Source organism: Pantherophis guttatus, chromosome 7, assembly GCF_059756535.1.
Source record: "Pantherophis guttatus breed Tessera chromosome 7, ASM5975653v1, whole genome shotgun sequence".
NCBI lineage: Eukaryota > Metazoa > Chordata > Lepidosauria > Squamata > Colubridae > Pantherophis > Pantherophis guttatus.
In genome coordinates, this window is record NC_142069.1 from 19994952 (window position 1) to 20013861 (window position 18910).

General features: G+C 38.3%; 1 protein-coding gene across 1 annotated transcript; it reads right to left on the minus strand.

Moving 5' to 3' along the window:
• Window positions 1–290: 290 nt before the first annotated feature.
• Window positions 291–11765, minus strand: MTPN (myotrophin). The gene is made up of 4 exons (XM_034403592.3): window positions 11193–11765; window positions 5532–5645; window positions 4909–4992; window positions 291–2989 (listed from the first exon to the last, which is right to left on the minus strand). The coding sequence occupies exons 1-4, from the start codon at window positions 11262–11264 to the stop codon at window positions 2903–2905; spliced, it is 357 nt and encodes a 118-aa protein (XP_034259483.1). The 5' UTR covers window positions 11265–11765; the 3' UTR covers window positions 291–2902.
• Window positions 11766–18910: the final 7145 nt, after the last annotated feature.

The window sequence follows — 18910 nt, forward strand, 5'->3', positions numbered from 1 at the left end:
ACGGCTAATATTTTGCTTCTTTCATCTATTCTTTAAGATGATTAGGTATCACCGTCAGAAGCTAAAATTGTCTGTTTTTAACACCATCCCACAGGTTTCTTAATAAAGATTAACTTTCCAAAAACTTGAGAACTACAAATAGTTTAACAATTCAAGTGCAGTTGAATAGCTGTAGTCCCATACAGGATTTATAAATTGCTTTGTAAAATGTTACAAAGCATTATTTTGCATGTGCAAGACTACAGAGAAAGGAATATAGAAAGGATAGAGAGGTAACAAAAATATTCAGATTTTTCTATAACACAATTCAAGTTTATTCCATTCATTCCTGCAACACAAACACTGTATCATTTAGCAGTCTGATGTCTATGAACCATGATTATGATAAATCAAACTGTTCTCAAAATGGTTACATTGTGGAAAAAAAGTCAAATATCAAAATGCACAAAGCACTATTTTTCCCCCATCACTGGAGTAGAAAGATGATTGTTTTCCCCATTTATAAAATATAAGACTGTTCAGTTGAAGATTCTGCATGCAACACTGGAATTGCTCAACTAGGACATTCTATTCTTACCAGCTTCTTCTATTGATCAATTCATCTACTTAGTACTGTACTGAAGAACAAAAACCAAGTCATGAAAGCAATGCCTATAACAAAGAGGAGCAGAAAGTTTTAAACCGGCAAATCATCCTAAACAGAAATCAGAAATGAAGGAGACTGATACTGCACTGATTTCTAGATTGCTAACTAGTGCCGATGATTCCCTTAAGTGGGGATTGGGATGGGATACTTCAAGAGTGTTCACCAAGAGTTAATATCATCAGTTACTGGCAACAATTTTAGACTATAAACCACATCTTAGTACAAATAAAAGGAAAAAAAACCCCTAAAATTAGCTTGATTTCTTAAATGAATAGCAGAGAAAGGGCAAATATATATTTAATAACCCCAAACAAATAAGTATAAGATAGGTGTTATTCATTGGAATCTACCTGTAGATGTGCAAGGAAAACATGAGCAAAGAGCAAAAAAAAGTGGGCAGGAAGAGGCACAAATGCTCCATCATATCTGATGAAGGAGAGGGGAGGAGGGGGAGAGAGAGGGAGGAGGGAGAGAGAGAGAGAGAGAGAGAGAGAGAGAGAGAGAGAGAGAGAGAGAGAGAACGGAAGAAACATTTGAACAAATGATAATCATAATTTATGCTTCACTAGAATAGAATGATAATATTTCATATCCCTTCAGGGCAAATGTCAACTAGGCCATGCCGATTACGACAAAATATGTTTAATTTTAAAATTAATCTGAAATTCAATTTATTGGATTAATATCTTTCAGTTTACCATAGCACAAAAAGGTGAAAATGTGATTATGTAGACTGTGCATGCAAAGTTTATTATTTTTATATCACATTTCTGCACCAATACAAAAATATATTACATAGATCTACTTTTAAAACAATCTTTGGAGAATAAAGTTTATTCCCCATGGATACTGGATAACCGATCTGAGTATAACAAGTGATATCTGTGATAAGGGACAAATAAGATACAATTTAAGATGCAATATTAACATTGCTTAACAAGTCCATTTCCCCACTTTCTTTTTTTCTGATGAGAGGATGGTACAATAGTAAATGTTAAATGTTTTAAAACTGAAAAGCTACATTCATTTGTTGAAATGTGCTAGACACCAGAACTTCCTAGATGACAGTCAACATTGCACTGCATACCTTGTTCAAAGCCAATAAATATCTCAGTGGGAGGTTTTTAATATTATGATAGAAAATGAATTGACTTTTTTCAATAAGAATATCTAAATGCTATTTGACCTAGCATCCCAATCAAGGTATTAGCATACTACAAATCTTTACTTGTGAATATTTTTAAAGCGCTGCACTGAAGACTTTTGAAATTACTTGTATAAACCATAATCTGTTACTGGGCAGTAGATGCAACCTGTCATTTGTTCAGGACTATTTTATCAATTGTATATACTTTTGATCATTGTCTGATGCAATGGCTTAATAGTAAATCAAATCCCCTTTCAAAGATACATGCATTTAACCAGATTAATATGGCAAGGATGATGCTAAGAAAATAGAAGCTCCTTCCTTCTTTAAAACGAAGTTAATTTGAGTCATTTTATTAGGGTATTTTGAATTTAAACTGTGAAGGCAAAGCTACCATTTTCCAGTGCCAACAGTTCTGGAACAGTCACTTAGTTCCAATGTATTTTACAATGTTCTAGGGAAGGGCACTCTAATTAGAAGTTTTTCAAAAGCTCTATTCCAGAAGTAATTGGTTTGCATCTTGGAAGGTAGAAAACCCATGATTTTAATCATTCTTTCAGCACCTCTGCTGGAGATTTGCCCTGCTTGTATTATTTGTTCCTTGTTAATAATGGCATTAAATTATTAAATACTGGGACATTATCAGCAAAACCCTTCAGCATTACATAATCTATTTAAGGCACAGGGACAGAACTACAGAAAAGCTATCCCATTGCCTTGCTTGTTAAGTGTCGGTACAACAGTGCTGGGCTGCTAATTGCTTTTACATATTAGAAAATAAAGAACAGAGTTTCCATTTTACAAACTTTCAGCAAGTCATTTACAAGCTACATTACAGACCACATTCTTCTCCCCTTCCACAGCATAAGTATACTTTTGCTAGAAATGGGGAAAATAGTTCAGGGTAAAAAGTCCTAAAGAGACACCAATTATATGTATTTCTACTCTCCAAACATGTTCTCTTTTTGATAGAGGTACCTAACTAGACTGATTTACTGTGTTTTTTCCTCCCTCTCCAATATTTAGCTGAAGAAGCTGGAAGATACAAAGAGTGATAGACAGGCAGCAGTGTGAGGCCACAGGAGAGACATTAGATCTCAGTCCATCAGTCACTGAAGAAGAGCTTTGATTGCCTGATTGTCAGTGGCTTCAAAGGCAGTTAGTCCATCTGGCCCTTTCACAGTCTTATCAGCACCCTGTAAAAAGATAAGAACTGTCACTTTAGGAAAAACAAACTTCTTTGTTATATACCTGATTCTCCAAGTGATCATCTATGCAATCAGCCTGCTAGCTCTTTTAGTTTCCAGAACTTACACAATGGTGCTGAACAAAGGTAAAAAAAATATTGCTTCATACCGTCAATAGGGTCTTTATTGTAATAGTGTGCCTATCCATATATTTTTCAATATGAATTACCAAGCAAAATAACCATATCGTTCATTAATGTAGATACTAATTCTTGGTCATTCCACAATGTAAACAGCATATTTATCTAAAAAATTGCCAGGCTGCCTGATTCCGTGATGATTCTAGAGAGAACAGAACACCATCTATGAGATGGTCTTTGAGGGCTCAAAAACAGCACATTACAGTAACCCAATCATGGGGCATGAATGTCTCAAAGGCTTCCCAGCCTAAGTAAGGACACAACTTGTGAAAAGGTTCTCTTTGCTGCAGCTGTACTTGCAGCATAAAAAAGTGAGACTAGAGGAAACATTGATTATGCACAGTTATTGAATGTGTAACATATGTAATGATGTCTTTGTATCAAACTGTGGCCTGAAGTTCAAGTGAAAAGTGTCCAAAAGATCCATTTCCTACTCTGGAGCTGGGCCAGACCACCTTCTCTACCAACATGCCTTAAAAAGATAGGCTGGAGACTGCACAGGGATACTCAAGTCATCACAAAGGACCAATGAATCCAATGATAACTTGAGAAGGTACACCACAGCCTGCTTCACAACCCGTTACAGTTCAAATGACACTGAAGAGCGAGACTTGGTGACACTGAAAAAAAGTGACTTACAACTGATCCTTGTATTTATGACCATTTTGGTGTCCTTGTTGTCTCGTGATAAAAATTCAAGTGCTTGGCCACTGGCATGTATTTACAATGATTGGAGCTATTTGTAACCTTCTCAGGCACTTTCCAACAAGCAACATCAATGGAGGAAGCCAGATTCATTTAATGACCACCAATGTATGACTGTTTAATAATGGTTTGATATTACAATGGTGTCAGAAAAAATAATTTAAAAAATAATGTCCTTGAAATTATGATGATCACACCACCCCAAGGCCACATGATCACAATTTGGACATTCGTTGTTCTCTTTCTCTCTCTCTTTCTCTGTGTATGTATCTAACAGAAATAATATAAAACAGCAAAAAAGAACGGCGTGAGAAACAGTATTTGTCTTAAATGCCTGCTTCTAAACTACTTGAAAAAGAAGCCATGTTGAAAGAAACTAATCTTTTCTTTCCAGTATACTGAATTCAATATTTGTAGAGTTATTTAACTATGAAATTAAGATTTTTATTACAACAGAAAATGAAATCATGCCATCTTGCCATATGAAGTTTTTTCCTTTGAAAAGTGGATGTATACAATGGGACTCATGCTTGAAACTGAAACAGTGTAAAGTTACTACATTGGCCTCTCTTTGTATAAAAATATATTTGAGCTAAAAATCTTTAAAACAATATTTTCCAAAATACCTTAAGTTTTGTAACATTTATATTTAATAGGATTTTTCCTATTTGCTTATAGTTGTTTAATTGACAATATCAACATGAATAACCATTCACAGCTAAAGTAGCTAAATAATTTTACGGTAGAATAAAATAACTACACTAAACTTTATGTTATACATACAATAGCTCAAGTCAATGACTAATAAAAAGGGATTCTAAAGACCAAATCTTATTATTCTCAAACATTTCAGAAGCTCTGTACTTCATTAAATGCTTTCTTCTTTCCTTTCTCACCCTACTTCTTTGGTCTATCTGAATTTATTTCTGATATCTACTCCAGAACGTCTGACAAAAACATCTTGAAAACTGAAATTTACTAAGTTAGTACAATTGTCAGAATGATACTATCACATATTCTCACCTTTGACAGAAGTAATTTCACACAGGACATGTGATCTTCATAAACTGCTGAAAGAAGTGGAGTGATGCTGTGTTTATCTGGAGCCTATAAAAAGAGAAAAATAAAGCTGTAAAAAAGCAAGCCAAATTGATACATGCAAATATCAAATTATTGGCAGGTTACACTTTGCTAAAATGTAAGTCAACAGTGAGAATATGAAGCAAGCAAGTAGAAATGGTCTTTACTTCTACAAAAATTTCTTTATCTACGATATTTACTTAAAATTTGGATCAGGATATTGCTAGAAGAGGACTGACAAATAAGAATTCCTTTTGCTACAAATATTATCCATCCCTATAGAAAGTCTTCAAAGTGTTTTAAGATACTTGAGCAAAATTATTTAAATAGGACTTTGGCAGGGGAAATTGCAGCGAAAAACCCATTGTCAGGGAAAGGACAAGTACCCTCTTCCCTAATACAGCTGTTTTTCCCCCGTCCAGTACAACATTGCAACAACAAAATTAACACTTATGCCAAGGGTAACTATATATGCATCCCATTTTATGCATTTAAAACAGCTATCTGTCTTAATCTAATAGATACATTTATCTATTATATTGCCTGAATGATTTTATTCAACATACATTAATATCAGCTCCCTTTAGTAGAAGAAACTCCAGAATCTCAAGCTGTCCACAATCTGCTGCATAGTGAAGAGGTTTTCTCCCACCTTCCAATGTTCGGTTAACATCTTCACCCTTTAGAATTAAAAAAGAAAAAGTTAATTATCCTTTGGTAAAATATCTTTTACTTCAACCAGTCATAACATGGAGGTCAGTAGTCTGGAAGTTCAGTCATGGCAACTAGACTTTTCTTGTTGATTCAAAACATTTCAGTTTATCTAAGTAGCTTCTTCAGTCTGAGCAAGTTGTTAGAGAGACCCCATATATGCCCTCCAGGGAAGTTTCATTTCTCATCTAATCTGGATAGGCTTGTTAGGTGAGTAGGCAGAAAGTTGTTAAGATGTAAATGTTTCAATTCCTAAGTCCTATACCCTAGGTGGGTTGTTAAGTGTGTAGGCTTCCTGGTAAACCTGTGAAGCGGTCTTAACCTTGGGGACTGATGAAACAGCAGCATAAAAAATGGGGGACAGGTTATATCTGAAGCCTCCACCTCTATTGAAGGAAAAAAAATTCACTTTGGCATAAATAGATTCCTTCACTCCTCTCTTAAACCATCTATTTTCCAAAAAATATGAACATTATTGTCCAATATCCATTTCATGTACAGTAACAAATATCAAAGCAAACAAGTACATTTTTGCTTTCATTATATTATGCTGTGGTGAAATGAGTAAAATGAATTATTTGTTGGGTTCAGAGATTTCTGGTAACTGTTATTTCCAATGTTTGCTACTCAAATATATTTTAAAATAATCTGCAGGGCCAAGTTTGCTCTAGGCAGTTATCTAGGTAAAAATCAATATGGGCTATAACCTTATATTCCTTTGTACATTAGGGAATTATTTTGAATTGCCATTGTTTCTTACGGTAGAACAGACACAGTGTTTCATTTTTTTCTCCATCAGAACTCACAATACCTGGAATAGTTGAAATTTTGTTCCACTGCAACACTGACCAAATAAAAATTCTCATTGAATGCTCTCAGTAGGCTATTTAATTCCAAGCAAATGCAAAATTCTAGTCAAAACCTGAATATATCCTGAAGGTTTATCATTATTAGGAGTTCTGAAGTACGGATGTCGTTCTCAGCCTAGTATTCATGTTATGTGTTGCCACCAGAAGAGCTCTTTCATCTTATACCTGGGTAATTTTAGTTATCTAGCCATTACTGAAAAACACACAAAGGCGTGAAACTGGTTGTTCCACCAAATAGTATTTAGGTGCATAATATTGAAAAATAAGTAACCCTTGATAGAAACTTGTTCCTTTCTTCTTGTAGCGTGTCCACTCAAAATTGTAGTGACATACACAAACTACAACAGTTGTGCAGAGTCACAGCTTTTTATATAAATGCTTAACAATGAAATAATTTATAATCTAAAGATATATATATATAAATAAATCTAAATAAATATATATAAATAAATCAATCTAAAGATTTTAGCATTTCCAGATAATATGATCTCCTCTAACATTCCTCTATGTTAAGCAATGGCTACTTTCCAGGAACATAGCAATTGCTTACAATATACTTTTCAATGTGCTCCTTCATTAACAGAGGACAGAACTAAAATTCATTGAAGCAATAATGGTAATTACTTTTTTTGACTCAAAGTTCTAGAACTGATAAACATACTTTTTATAGGAATTCAAAGGATTATAGATAATGTAGTTACTCTGCTTCATATCCCAAATAATACTCTCGATCATTTAAATTCTTCTGTTCAGTTGCCATCTCAAACTGTAATAGGGAATTAGATGTTTGTCTTAATCCATTCAATGCACTCTGGGATCAGTCCATTAAAAAGCACAATGAATAAATGGACTGATAAATCATTTAATTGTGTGACAGTAACTTTATAATTTAAAATGCTTATTACTTTTCCTTGTGATTATTAAACAAAGCCAGATATCTTTGCTTTTGACTCTGCCTTTTGCATTTTCCCTATTGTTCAAGTAAATTATTTTCTGAAAACTGAATTCAATCAAACTACTACAAAATATTCATCAGTACAAATGCCTTCATCCCTTGAGACTGCTATATGCATACTTTTTAGTGGGATGACACCCGCCTACCCTAAAAAGCAATACAATAATACATCTTCTCTCTCATTCAATCCATTTAAAGGCTCTTTTAAAATCACTATTAACCCTTCCTTTCACACAGTAACACGGTACATAGTAAGAAAAAAATGTTTCAGAAGCAATAAAAATTGAATGGAATTCATTAATTTATCTTAAATTATTTTGATATAAAAATATGACTTAAAAGGGCTTTTAAAAATGGCAAGGATGGGACTACATCATACTGTGACCATAATCATTTTACTTGTCAAAAATACAAAATTCTAAGTTTTTAAAAGACAAAAATGTAGACGGGGAATGGCCATCTAACCGAGTGGTCTTTGCATTATATACTGTATTTTATAGTATATATTTGCACAAAGCATTGCTCTCAGAAAGAATATATGGAGGAGTTGGATGCTTGGAGAAAACTACTGGAAAGAACAGCAGGTACTACTGAATAAGAGATCAGCAAAGCTACATATTAAGAGTCAATGCTGCTAAGTAAAATTTCAGAGGGCCTATTCTAACATAACATATCACAATGGATCTCACTGAGACTAGTAAACTAGTACCAAATGAACATAAAACTATGATTCCTCTTCAGCTTGGACTTTTAATTTCATATCCATTTGGGTGAGGTAATATAATTTGAGGTATCAATATGCTGATAACATCCACATTTATAACAACGGTTCAGACTGTAAGGGAGATGATGTCAATTTCCAGTTTTAATGTTTGTAATCTATAAGTGTCTGAATGGGAGATACAAACCAAACTAAATCCCAATAAGATAATAGATGTAGTTACGATTTATACCCTGGGATTTTCTATCAATTGCAGTGCTAAAGGGGCAGGTATGCTTTTTGAAAGAGCAGGTTTGTCTAGGACAAACAACTCCAGCTGGCAAAAACAGCCGATGAAAGCTATGGCTAGGGGAGCTTTGCCCAGATTCATCTGGCGATCAATTACTCCCCTACAGGTAGTCCTCACATAACAACTGTGACTGAACAAGATTGCTAAGTGGACAACAGGTGACTGAGACAGGCTTACAACCTCACTTCTGCTACAGTCATTAAGCAAGACATCATGTGATTTCAACTTGTGACCAGCTTCTCTACTGACTGCTTATCAGAAGCTGGTACTGAAACACACAAATGAGGTTACGTGACATAAATACTTGCCAATTGCAAAGTGTCTAAATCTCAAACACATGACCACTGGGATGCTACAACTGTTAAGTATGAGGACTGGTTATAATTTTTTCAGCGCCATTGTAACTTCAAATAGTCCTAAGCAGTTAGTAAGTGAGGATAGCTGTATGTGATGCAGGCTGACCTAGCTACAATGATTCATGTCCCATTACCACACCATTGGATTACTGCAATGTACTTTGAATAGGGCTGCCTTTGAAGAATATTGCTGAGAACATATAACACCAATTCTGTGGGCTGTGCAGTGCTCACTGATAAGTTTGTGAGTATAATTTAAGGTTCTTGCATTAATCTATAATCCATAAATTCTTCATGTATTGCCTTTACTCAATTTACATCAGTCCAACCTGTCATATCTTCTGTGAACAGCCACTTGTGATTCCACACTTCCAGAATGTAAGGACTCGAGATTAGATAGTCCAGCCATGGAATAATTTCCCAATTGTGATCAGACTGACTTCCCTATGGACCTTTGGAAGGCTATTAAAGCCTTCTAAACATTACTGTCTCCCATCTTTTTAAAACATAAAGCCTTGCCTTCTCCAGCCTCAATCGTCCTACAGGTGGGTAACCTTTCGATTAACTGCAATTCTGAAGTTCAAAGTACTTTTAAAAAACTAGTTTCTCTCATGAGTTAATAGCTAGAAGGACTTAACAATGCAATTTCACTGATAAACACTTGGAGTTGAGAAATAATCCAAGGCTACTCAAAGTTTTGAAGCCACAGGTGGAAAATCAGTAACTCTTTCAACTATCTTTTTCTAATTAGGAAACTGTTTGCTGACTCAGCTACTCAGTACTGCTTGACAGAAATTAAAATCTGTGCAGATTGGTTTGGTCACCATCAGTGGTGGGTTCTAATCAGTTTTACCACCGGTTCACATTGCACACACGCTTTGCGCGTGATCGCCGCGTGCATGCTCGCTTGGTTCGCATGCGCGCCGAACTTGCGCTTCGCGCAAGCGCATTAAAAAAACAGCTGAGGCATGACAATACACTCTGCCGCACCTCACAGCGGACCAAACAAAAGAAATAAAGGTAGGTATAGTGCGGAGGAAGGAGGGCCCAACTGACATTCAAAGTGAACCGGTTCGCTCTCCTATGAAGATTTCCGCTACCGGTTCTCCCGAATCGGGGAGCACCGGCAGGAACCCACCACTGGTCACCATAAATAGAAAAGCAACACAGTAGTGGATTCCTTCTAATATGTTGTCTTCTGTCTTTCTATTGAACAGTGCATGCCATTCTGCTCCTTCCCCTCCACTAATCATACAGATTTGGTGCTCAATGGAGATTGTAAGAGAAACAGAAAATAAAAACTTTGTTCTATCACACAGCAAATGCATTACCAATGCATTTAAAGGGGATTAATTTAACCCTTAGTACTCTTTAACGGCTTATCTAAACGAAGGGAAGTTTTTTTAAAAATTTTGATTTATATGCCGCCCTTCTCCGGAGACTCAGGGCGGCTTACAAGGCGTTAAGCAATAGCCTTCATACTTTGTATATTTTATACAAAGTCAGCTTATTGCCCCCACAAACCGGGTCCTCATTTTACCTACCTTGGAAAGGATTGAAAGTTATTTTAATCCCTTCTCCTCTCCCATTTCTACTTCATCACCTTCAATTCATTAAAGCAACAAACTTAACAGGAAGTTGCACCTCGGAGCCTGTCTTTTTCATCTTTGTGACTTTTTGTTTTTTTGGGGAGGGGGATTCAGTATTTAGATTCAAATGCAAATCAGGAGACGGGCATGCCTGTAAACGAATTATAATTTAGAAGAAGGGTGTGGCTGCAGCCCCAATTAAAGAGAGTAGGGATGCGCTAATACTTCTGCCCCAGGCACTATGAGACCAACCAACCGAACCAGCCTTTGAAGACCCCGGTTAATCGCTGGGAGAGCGTGTGAATGACAGCCGACACACCTCAACGGAGACGAAGGAAGGAAGGAAGATGGGCGTGGACCGGCCGTTTTCCCTCGAGCCGCGCGACCATCTTTCAAGGCCGCTTCTTCCGGGGGGGACGCTTAACTGGACGAGCCCCCCTCCAAGTGAAATCACTGTCAAGATTCAGAGCCCTCCCAGTGACGTCATCCAAGACCCCGGCCTCGGGCGCGAGAAAAGCGGTGGGCCACTAAGGAGGCCTCGCGCCCACCCATTCGCCCGAGCAGAAGGCGCCTCCAGGCAGGCCCGAGTCCCACCTTGGCCTTCTATGAGGGGAAAACACCGCCCGGAATGGGTGTGAGAGAGAGAGAAAGAGAGGGAAACCCCCACCCCGCCGCCTCAAAAGGGACAAAACTATCCCCAGCCTCGGGCCTTCCTAGTCCGGCTTCTCTCACCTTACCTTAGCCACGTAGTCTTTCACCTCGTCCAGGTCGCCGTTTTTGAGGGCCCACATGAACTCCTTGTCGGACATAGCGGCGGCCGCCCTGACCGGGACTCGGCGCCAAAGGCCACGGTACCACTCGGGCGAAAGGGGCGGGGCGGGGTTGCAGCGGAAAAGGGCGGCGGCGGAATCGACGGTTAGGCCGCTGTCTCTCTCTCTCTCTCTTGGGAGGGGGGGGCGCGAGGGCGACGGTTACGCCTCCAATAACAGGCACTCTGGGCGCGAGGAGGCCGGAAAAAGGGAAACGCGGCTAAACATGTGAAAAAAAAAAAGGTGGAGGGGCGGGTGTAATTAAACCGTTTGGTCTCGCCACACACCGCTTCCGGTTCCGCTTACTATTCGCTTTTTTTTCTTTCTTTCACCCACACCCCCTCTAGGTGAGGCTAGGCTAGGCAAGCGCGCGTGCGCCAAAAAGTCGTTCCTTATTCACTTGCCTGGCTACCAACGGCTTCCGTAGCCTGCGCGGGGCGGAGTGGCCGAGGGGGAAACCGGAACTAGCGCATCTGCTCTTTTAGGCCCTTGAATAAGTTGAAAGAAGCGGTTGCTTAGGAAACGTAGCTCCACGCATGCGTGGAAGGCCGACTTCGTCTGTCTCTATGGGACGGAGAATGAGATGTTGAGTTGACAGGAGTATGGCGAACTTTACATCACGCAGCGGGGCTAATATGGTGGCTTACAGCCTGGATTTTAAGGGGGCCTAAATGATGTTTTTCTACGATGATGTTTTTCAATTTCAGTATTTTTTAAGGATCTGTGGACTTCCAATTCCAAAAATTCCCCAGCCAGCATGAGGAGCTGGGAATTGAACTTAAACTTCTTAAAAGTTGCTGAAGTTTACCTTGAAAATTGGGAGATGTATAAAAAGGAAGAGATTAGAAAGCCCAGTAGTCTTTTTCTTAAGATTTACTTTGCTTATCTAGTTTTTATTAACATTAAAAAAATAATTTACAATAAAGCGGAGACTTTAACATTAAGTTGTTTTAGTTGTAATTTATTGAATTTATTGAAGTTATCAGCTCAAGACTCAAGACAAATACTAGTTATTCTGCAAAGTTAATACTCATCCAAGTTCTGGATGAAAAAGTGGATCTCAAGCTTGTAATACATCCTGAACTGTAATATAGGTAGAATACTTATTTCTCTGGACTTTATTTCCAATACAAGTAGTTTTTGACTTACCAGAATTAGGACCAGGATTTCCATTATTAAGCAAGGTGGTTTTTAAGTAAGTTTTATGACTTTTTTTTGGTCATGGTTAAGTGAATCACTACAGTTACTGAGAGAATAAGGTGTTAAGCAAAACTGGCTTCTTTAAGCAAAACTGTTAAGCAAAACTGGCTTCTTCCATTGACTTTGGAAGTCCCAGAAGTGAAGAATAATTCCAGCAGAACAAGAAGCACGACCCTAATTCAAACAGTCAGGAGGAATGCCAGGAATGCAGGCCACAACTCTCAAAACTAGATGAATTCAATGTTTGTTCCCAACAAATGCCCCTCCCAACTGCCTCTCCTTTAAACTTCATCCCCAGGTGTGCCTTGTGAAGGGAATTGGGGCCCTCTCCGTCCTTGTAAGTCACACAACCCACGTTGCTCTCTTCTGCGTTCTTCCCTGCATGCCCTAGGATGAGGAGGAAGTGGGCCTTGGTCTTCATCTAAACCCTCTCTTCCTTGTTCTACCTCTTCCCTGCTCTGCCCAGCCTGACTTTGCCCTTCCCCAGTTTCCTCCACAGCCAATAGTGCCACTCTCCTGCTCTCTCTCTCAGCTGTTTGTCTTCGTCTCAGATTCAGACTCCAACAGGGGCATGACAGAAGATGAGAGAAGGCCGCTCCGCTGGTATGAACATCATGTCCTGAGAGCAGCACCTTCCACCTACCAACTAGAAGTCAATGGCTGGCAAGCCTTGCGGGCGTCCAAAACAGATGGCAAGACACTATCAACAAAGATATGCAAGTCATGGACCTGCATATATCCCTGGAGATGCAGCTGATTGTGCAAAGTGGCTTTCAATGATCCGAAAAGCGGACCTTGCACTTGCGGGAATACGCTAGGAAGAAGAAGAACAAAAACAAATACTCTATTCAGTGTTAAATGTAGTCACTCTTATATAAATATTACAAATTTATATATTTGAATGTAACCATATTATTAGCAGAAGATGCCATTAATGCTAAGTCTCATTAATAAAAGATAACTCTGTGAAGAGTCCTTGGGTTATTCCATTTATTTATTTATTCTTTTATATTGCTAAACCTTGAAATGTAAGGAGCTGTAAGCTTTTTTAAAACAAAAACCCTTGTCAGGGGTTAAGTACTCATTAAAATTAAAAATGCCCAAACCTGTTACATGCAGGAAAAAAACTATATCTTCTCTGAATAATTATTGATTTCACCAGGAAACTGGTGAATAAGTAATTTAATGTTTTCTCTCTAGCTATGCCTTTGTTAGCGTGCTAAAATAAAACTTACAAAAATGATGCATGACTTTGTAATACTAGTTATTGTAAAATTAGGTTCTTACATCTTTTGTAATATGCCTGAGAGACTACTAGGAAATCTCAAGACACTAGAATAGAATAGAAATTGGGGGAGGGGGGGATAGAAAACTTTTAAGATTCCTCCTTCCCACCATTTCGAATTAATGGATCCTTGGTAGGTTTCTCAGATAAGTTTACGTAACAGCTTTCTCCAGCTTGGGAAATGCTGGTTCCTATTTACCAGCCTCAGCCTTTACAAGATACATTATACACAACATACTCAATTGAGTGATCTCTTTCTCTAGTTAGTTTAATTCATCTTTGTGCACAGCAAATAATCAAATATGACCAGGTGGTTTGGGTGGCCAACATTTGTTTGTTGAACTCTGGAGGCATTTTTTTTTAATTGCTTGTGTGACATTGGATTATTAAAAGTGCAGAAAACCTGGAGGGCGTTCTCCCTTGCTGCCTTTTTTTTTTCTTCCACTGTGAAATTGCAAACAGAAGTGGCTGTTTGAAATAACCACAGACTAGCCTGAAGTGCCTTGCCTCAGTTGTGGTTGCTAAATAAGAATACCTGTAGTTGATAGTCCTTATTTAGTGGCCTGTAGTCTGTATGTGCACTAAAGAGTTCACTTTGATTATAGATGTTGGGACAATCAGCAAAATCTTCCATAAGTAATTTGCAATCACTTCTGATTTTTTTTGTGTGTGATCCAGTGGACCTCATTTTACCGGGATTGTCAGTAATTGCGTCTTTGAGTACTTGTAAGGTCCTTCTGGTTTCATCAGTGATGGTACTTGGTCACTTTGATTTTCTGATGGTCTTGGTTTTGTTTTTTTTAAGCATCAGGGCCTTCTCCAGAGAGTGCTGTTCTTGCATAATGTGCCCAAAATATTTATTGTGAGTTTTAGCTTCATTAATAGGGCTTCCGGTGAGCAGGCTGACACTATTCCATGTGATTATGAATAATTGATTTTTCTTGTCAACAATATATTTACAATATTTTTCTCCAGGCACAATTCAAATACGTCTTTTATTTTTTTCATTCCTCTTTTCTGGTGGTCCAACTTTTACAGTAAGATGCTGCCACTGGGAGAATCTTAGTCGGAACCAGGGGTGAAATCCAGCAGGTTCTAACAGGTTCTGGAGAACCGGTAGTGGAAATTTTGAGTAGTTCGGAGAAATACTCAAGTAGTTTGGCAAATACCACCTCTGGCTAGCCCCAGAGTGGGTTGGGAATGGAGATTTTGCAATATCCTTCCCCTGGAGTGGGTTGGAAATGGAGATTTTGCAATATTCTTCCCCTGGAGTGTGGTGGGAATGGAGATTTTGCAGTATCCTTCCCCTGCCACGCCCACCAAGCCACGCCCGCAGAACCAGTAGGGAAATTTTTTAAATTTCAACCCTGGTCTGAACCGTACTACCTTGATATCATTTTGATATCTCTGTGCTTTAATATTCTGTTTAGATTTGTCTTCTGTCTAGACTTCCTTTCAAGTAGTAGGCATCTACTGAGCAGTATCTGGCTTTTGGTATTGTCTTCTTTCATCTTTAGCATGAGATTTGTTAAGTCTTCCTCATTTCCAGCTGTCAAAATGTTATAAGCAACATATATGAGATTGCCATTTTTTCTTCCAGAAATATTAATTCCAGTTTACATAAATCAAATAAATGATACACACATATACACACACACATACACGCACACACACACGGGGTGGGGGTGGAAGGGAGAGACACTACTTTTGAACTGTTTCACTTTAATTGTTGTTTACTGCTCATCGTGCATCTTTTTCAGTAGACAGGTGATATAACCCTGTGCATCCATGTTGTCAGGTCTTTTGCAGCTCTCTAAACCAAAACTTCTTTTCCTCCAAGCATAATTCTCACAAATTCTTTTAAGAAAGATTAAAATTAAAGGAATAACATTACTAGAATTATAGGACATGAAGTATTACTAATTTAGAACTAATATATGTTAGAATATATTAGAATTTTTCTTGCAGGCCTGACTATATTACACAGAAACTTTCTTTCTCACAGCTCTAAGACATAGGCGCTCTTCACTGATAATGGGGAAACTGCAGCTGGTTGTTTGCGTAATGGTCGTTTGAGTCTTTATTAAACCGAGAATCAGTCCTTTCACTTTTTGTTAGTGGTTTATGCAGCACGAATACCTTAGTATACTCATTAAAGCAAATTAGATGTCTTTTTGGAAATCCCTAATCCAACTAAGAAGCAGCCGAGCTAAAACTGCAAAGAAACCTATCTACTTCCTTGGGATTTACAGACTCAAAATAATCTCAGATAATTTTACAAGACGTGGTCCCAGTCATCTGCGCACTTTCCGCCGTGCCCTAAAGACGTTTCTGTTTCATCAAGCCGGGCTGACCTGACCTAACTTTTTTTAAATTGTTTTAATTTTAAATTGTTAAATTATGGGTTTTAATATAGGGGTTTTAACTGTGGGCCAAATTAATTTAATTGGATTTTAATATTGTTTTAAATTTTGTATTTTTTGTATTTTATCTGCTGGCTGTTCACTGCCCCGAGTCCTTCGGGAGAAGGGCGGTATACAAATATAATAAACATAAACATAACATCTCCATTGGTGTTATCCAGGGAGAGTCCAGCTCCCCTAGAATATGGGTAGTTTTATCTGTCGAATGCTATGAGAATTCTTCACAATAGTCTTTCTGGTGGTCTTGGCATATATTTTTTTCCTAAAATGGAATGAGACTAAAAGGCCACTAGACAGCTTTGACCAGTGCTACTGTTTGGGCTCAAACATGAGCTCATACAATTATCTGGTTGGACTTGATGCTCTAGAACAGTGGGTCTCAACCTTCCTAATGCCGCGACCCTTTAATACAGTCCCTCATGTTGTGGTGACCCCCAACCATAAAATTATTCCTAAAACCATTGAAAATATGTGTTTTTGGATGGTCTTAGGCGACCCCTGTGAAAGGGTCGTTCGACCCCCAAAGGGGTCCCGACCCACAGGTTGAGAACCACTGCTCTAGAACCAGTGGTGTTCTAGATGTTTCCTCCACTTCTTTATCTTCCCGAGCTCTTCAGTAATCCAATTAACTGCAATAGATTTTTGAACTTTACAGGAAACAGAATGAGTGGGCCATGATAAGAAGCAAAGATCCGTGCCTCCCATTTTCTTTTTTTTAAATTTGATTTATATGCCGCCCTTCTCCGGAGACTCAGGGCGGCTTACAATGCGTTAAGCAATAGCCTTCATACTTTTGTATATTTATACAAAGTCAGCTTATTGCCCCCACAAACTGGGTCCTCAATTTAACTACCATTTTCAAATTATGTCACATCTGCCTTTATATACATTAACTGCTCAATAAGTTGGATCAGGTCTATAGTTGTCCTGGGATCCATGTAGTCTTGGACTGCTGTAGACTCTTTACAAAGGGAAAGCACATTGAACCACTTGGGAAAACTCAGGCTGATTAGCATGGATGCTGCTGTGCAAATAGGAGTAGTAGTATAAAAACCACCAAGATAATGGCTCCTCTTGTCCAGATGCACAAAGTCTCATATCTATTTATCTGCAAAGCAGCACCTCTTGATGCCAGCAGAATATTATGGATGCCAACAGCAACCCCCTCCTCGCTTTGACTAACCCTAACCCTTTGGCTAATGCGAAACCTCAAACCTACTCAGGCAGCTTTCCAAAAGAGGAACTCCCATTTATCTTCCCCACCCAGGTTTCAGTAATACAAGCCAAGTCTGTCTTCTCGTCCATAATTAAATAATGCGTTAGAAAGGTTTTATTACAGGCAGACTCAGTATTTAATAGCTGCAGCTGGAGCCCTTGTCATATGTAGAAGGATGTAACACCTAAAGGCGAATCTCGTTCCTTAAATAAGGAAATGTACTGTGGTTGAGTTTAGCATATTGTCCCAACAAGTACTATGGTTTAAATTGCAGTTAAAGAACACCACCTTAATTTATAATCTAGTTTGTCATTGGTTTACTCCCCTTATCCATGGTACCAAGTATAATCTGGACCTGGATAGTTATGATCCCTGAATTCAGAGACAAAAAAAAAAGAAGAGTCAATTGCACTTCACTGTGTTCAGTATCCAGTATCCCTTCCCACACATGCATACATGTATGCATTTGTGCATGAAGGACAATGAAAGCTCATGTGCATTCAACTCCTACTGGGTCACCATTGAATATTCAGTCTTTTTAATAATGTTAACACTCAGATATGGGCAGCTAGTGCAAAATGGTTTAAATGTCACCATTATTGGAGTTGACTATAGAATCGCATCTCAGCATCACTTGCCTGTCTAGTGCAACAATGATGGATAAGTACTTTACTCATGGACACTGTCAAATTAACACTTGTGTTATTTATTTGTTTGTTTATCTGCCTTGTACCTGACTCCTCAGTGGTCACATCTAAGTTATGAAACATTCTTCAGCCCTTTCTTCATTTATTATAGTTCAGTCTGATGGCAAACACCGTCACATACAGCTAAGCAATTTGTTGATTCTGTTTATTCTAGTAGTTGTAAAACTTTGATTTAACATACTTTGTTTTAGTAGACTTTAAATTCAATGGGCAAAATCTATCCATACCATTTATGTTTATTTGTACTTGTAGATTACGACTGAGTGTTTTGACTTTCATGACTGGAGCATCAGAACTTTTCTAATCTGCAAGGTTTTATTATCATACAGTGTGTGTGTGTGTGTGTGTGTGTGTGTGTGTGTGTGTGTGTGTATATATATATATATATATATATACATACATACATACATACATACATACATACATACATACATACATATACAGTGTTTCCCCGAAAATAAGCACTAATGCATCTTTTGGAGCAAAAAATATATAAGACCCAGTCTTATTTTGGGGGAAACACAGTGTGTGTGTATGTGGCTTAGTGGCTAAGATGCTGAGCTTGTCGATCAAAAGGTCGGCAGTTCAGCGTAACAGGGTGAGCTCCCGTTACTTGTCCCAACTTCCGCCAACCTAGCAGTTCAAAAGCATGTAAAAAATGCAAGTAGAAAAATAGGGACCACCTTTGGTGGGAAGGTCACAGTGTTCCGTGCGCCTTTGGCATTTAGTTATGCCGGCCACATGACCATGGAGACATCTTCGGACAGCACTGGCTCTTTGGCTTTGAAACGGAGATGAGCACCACCCCCTAGAGT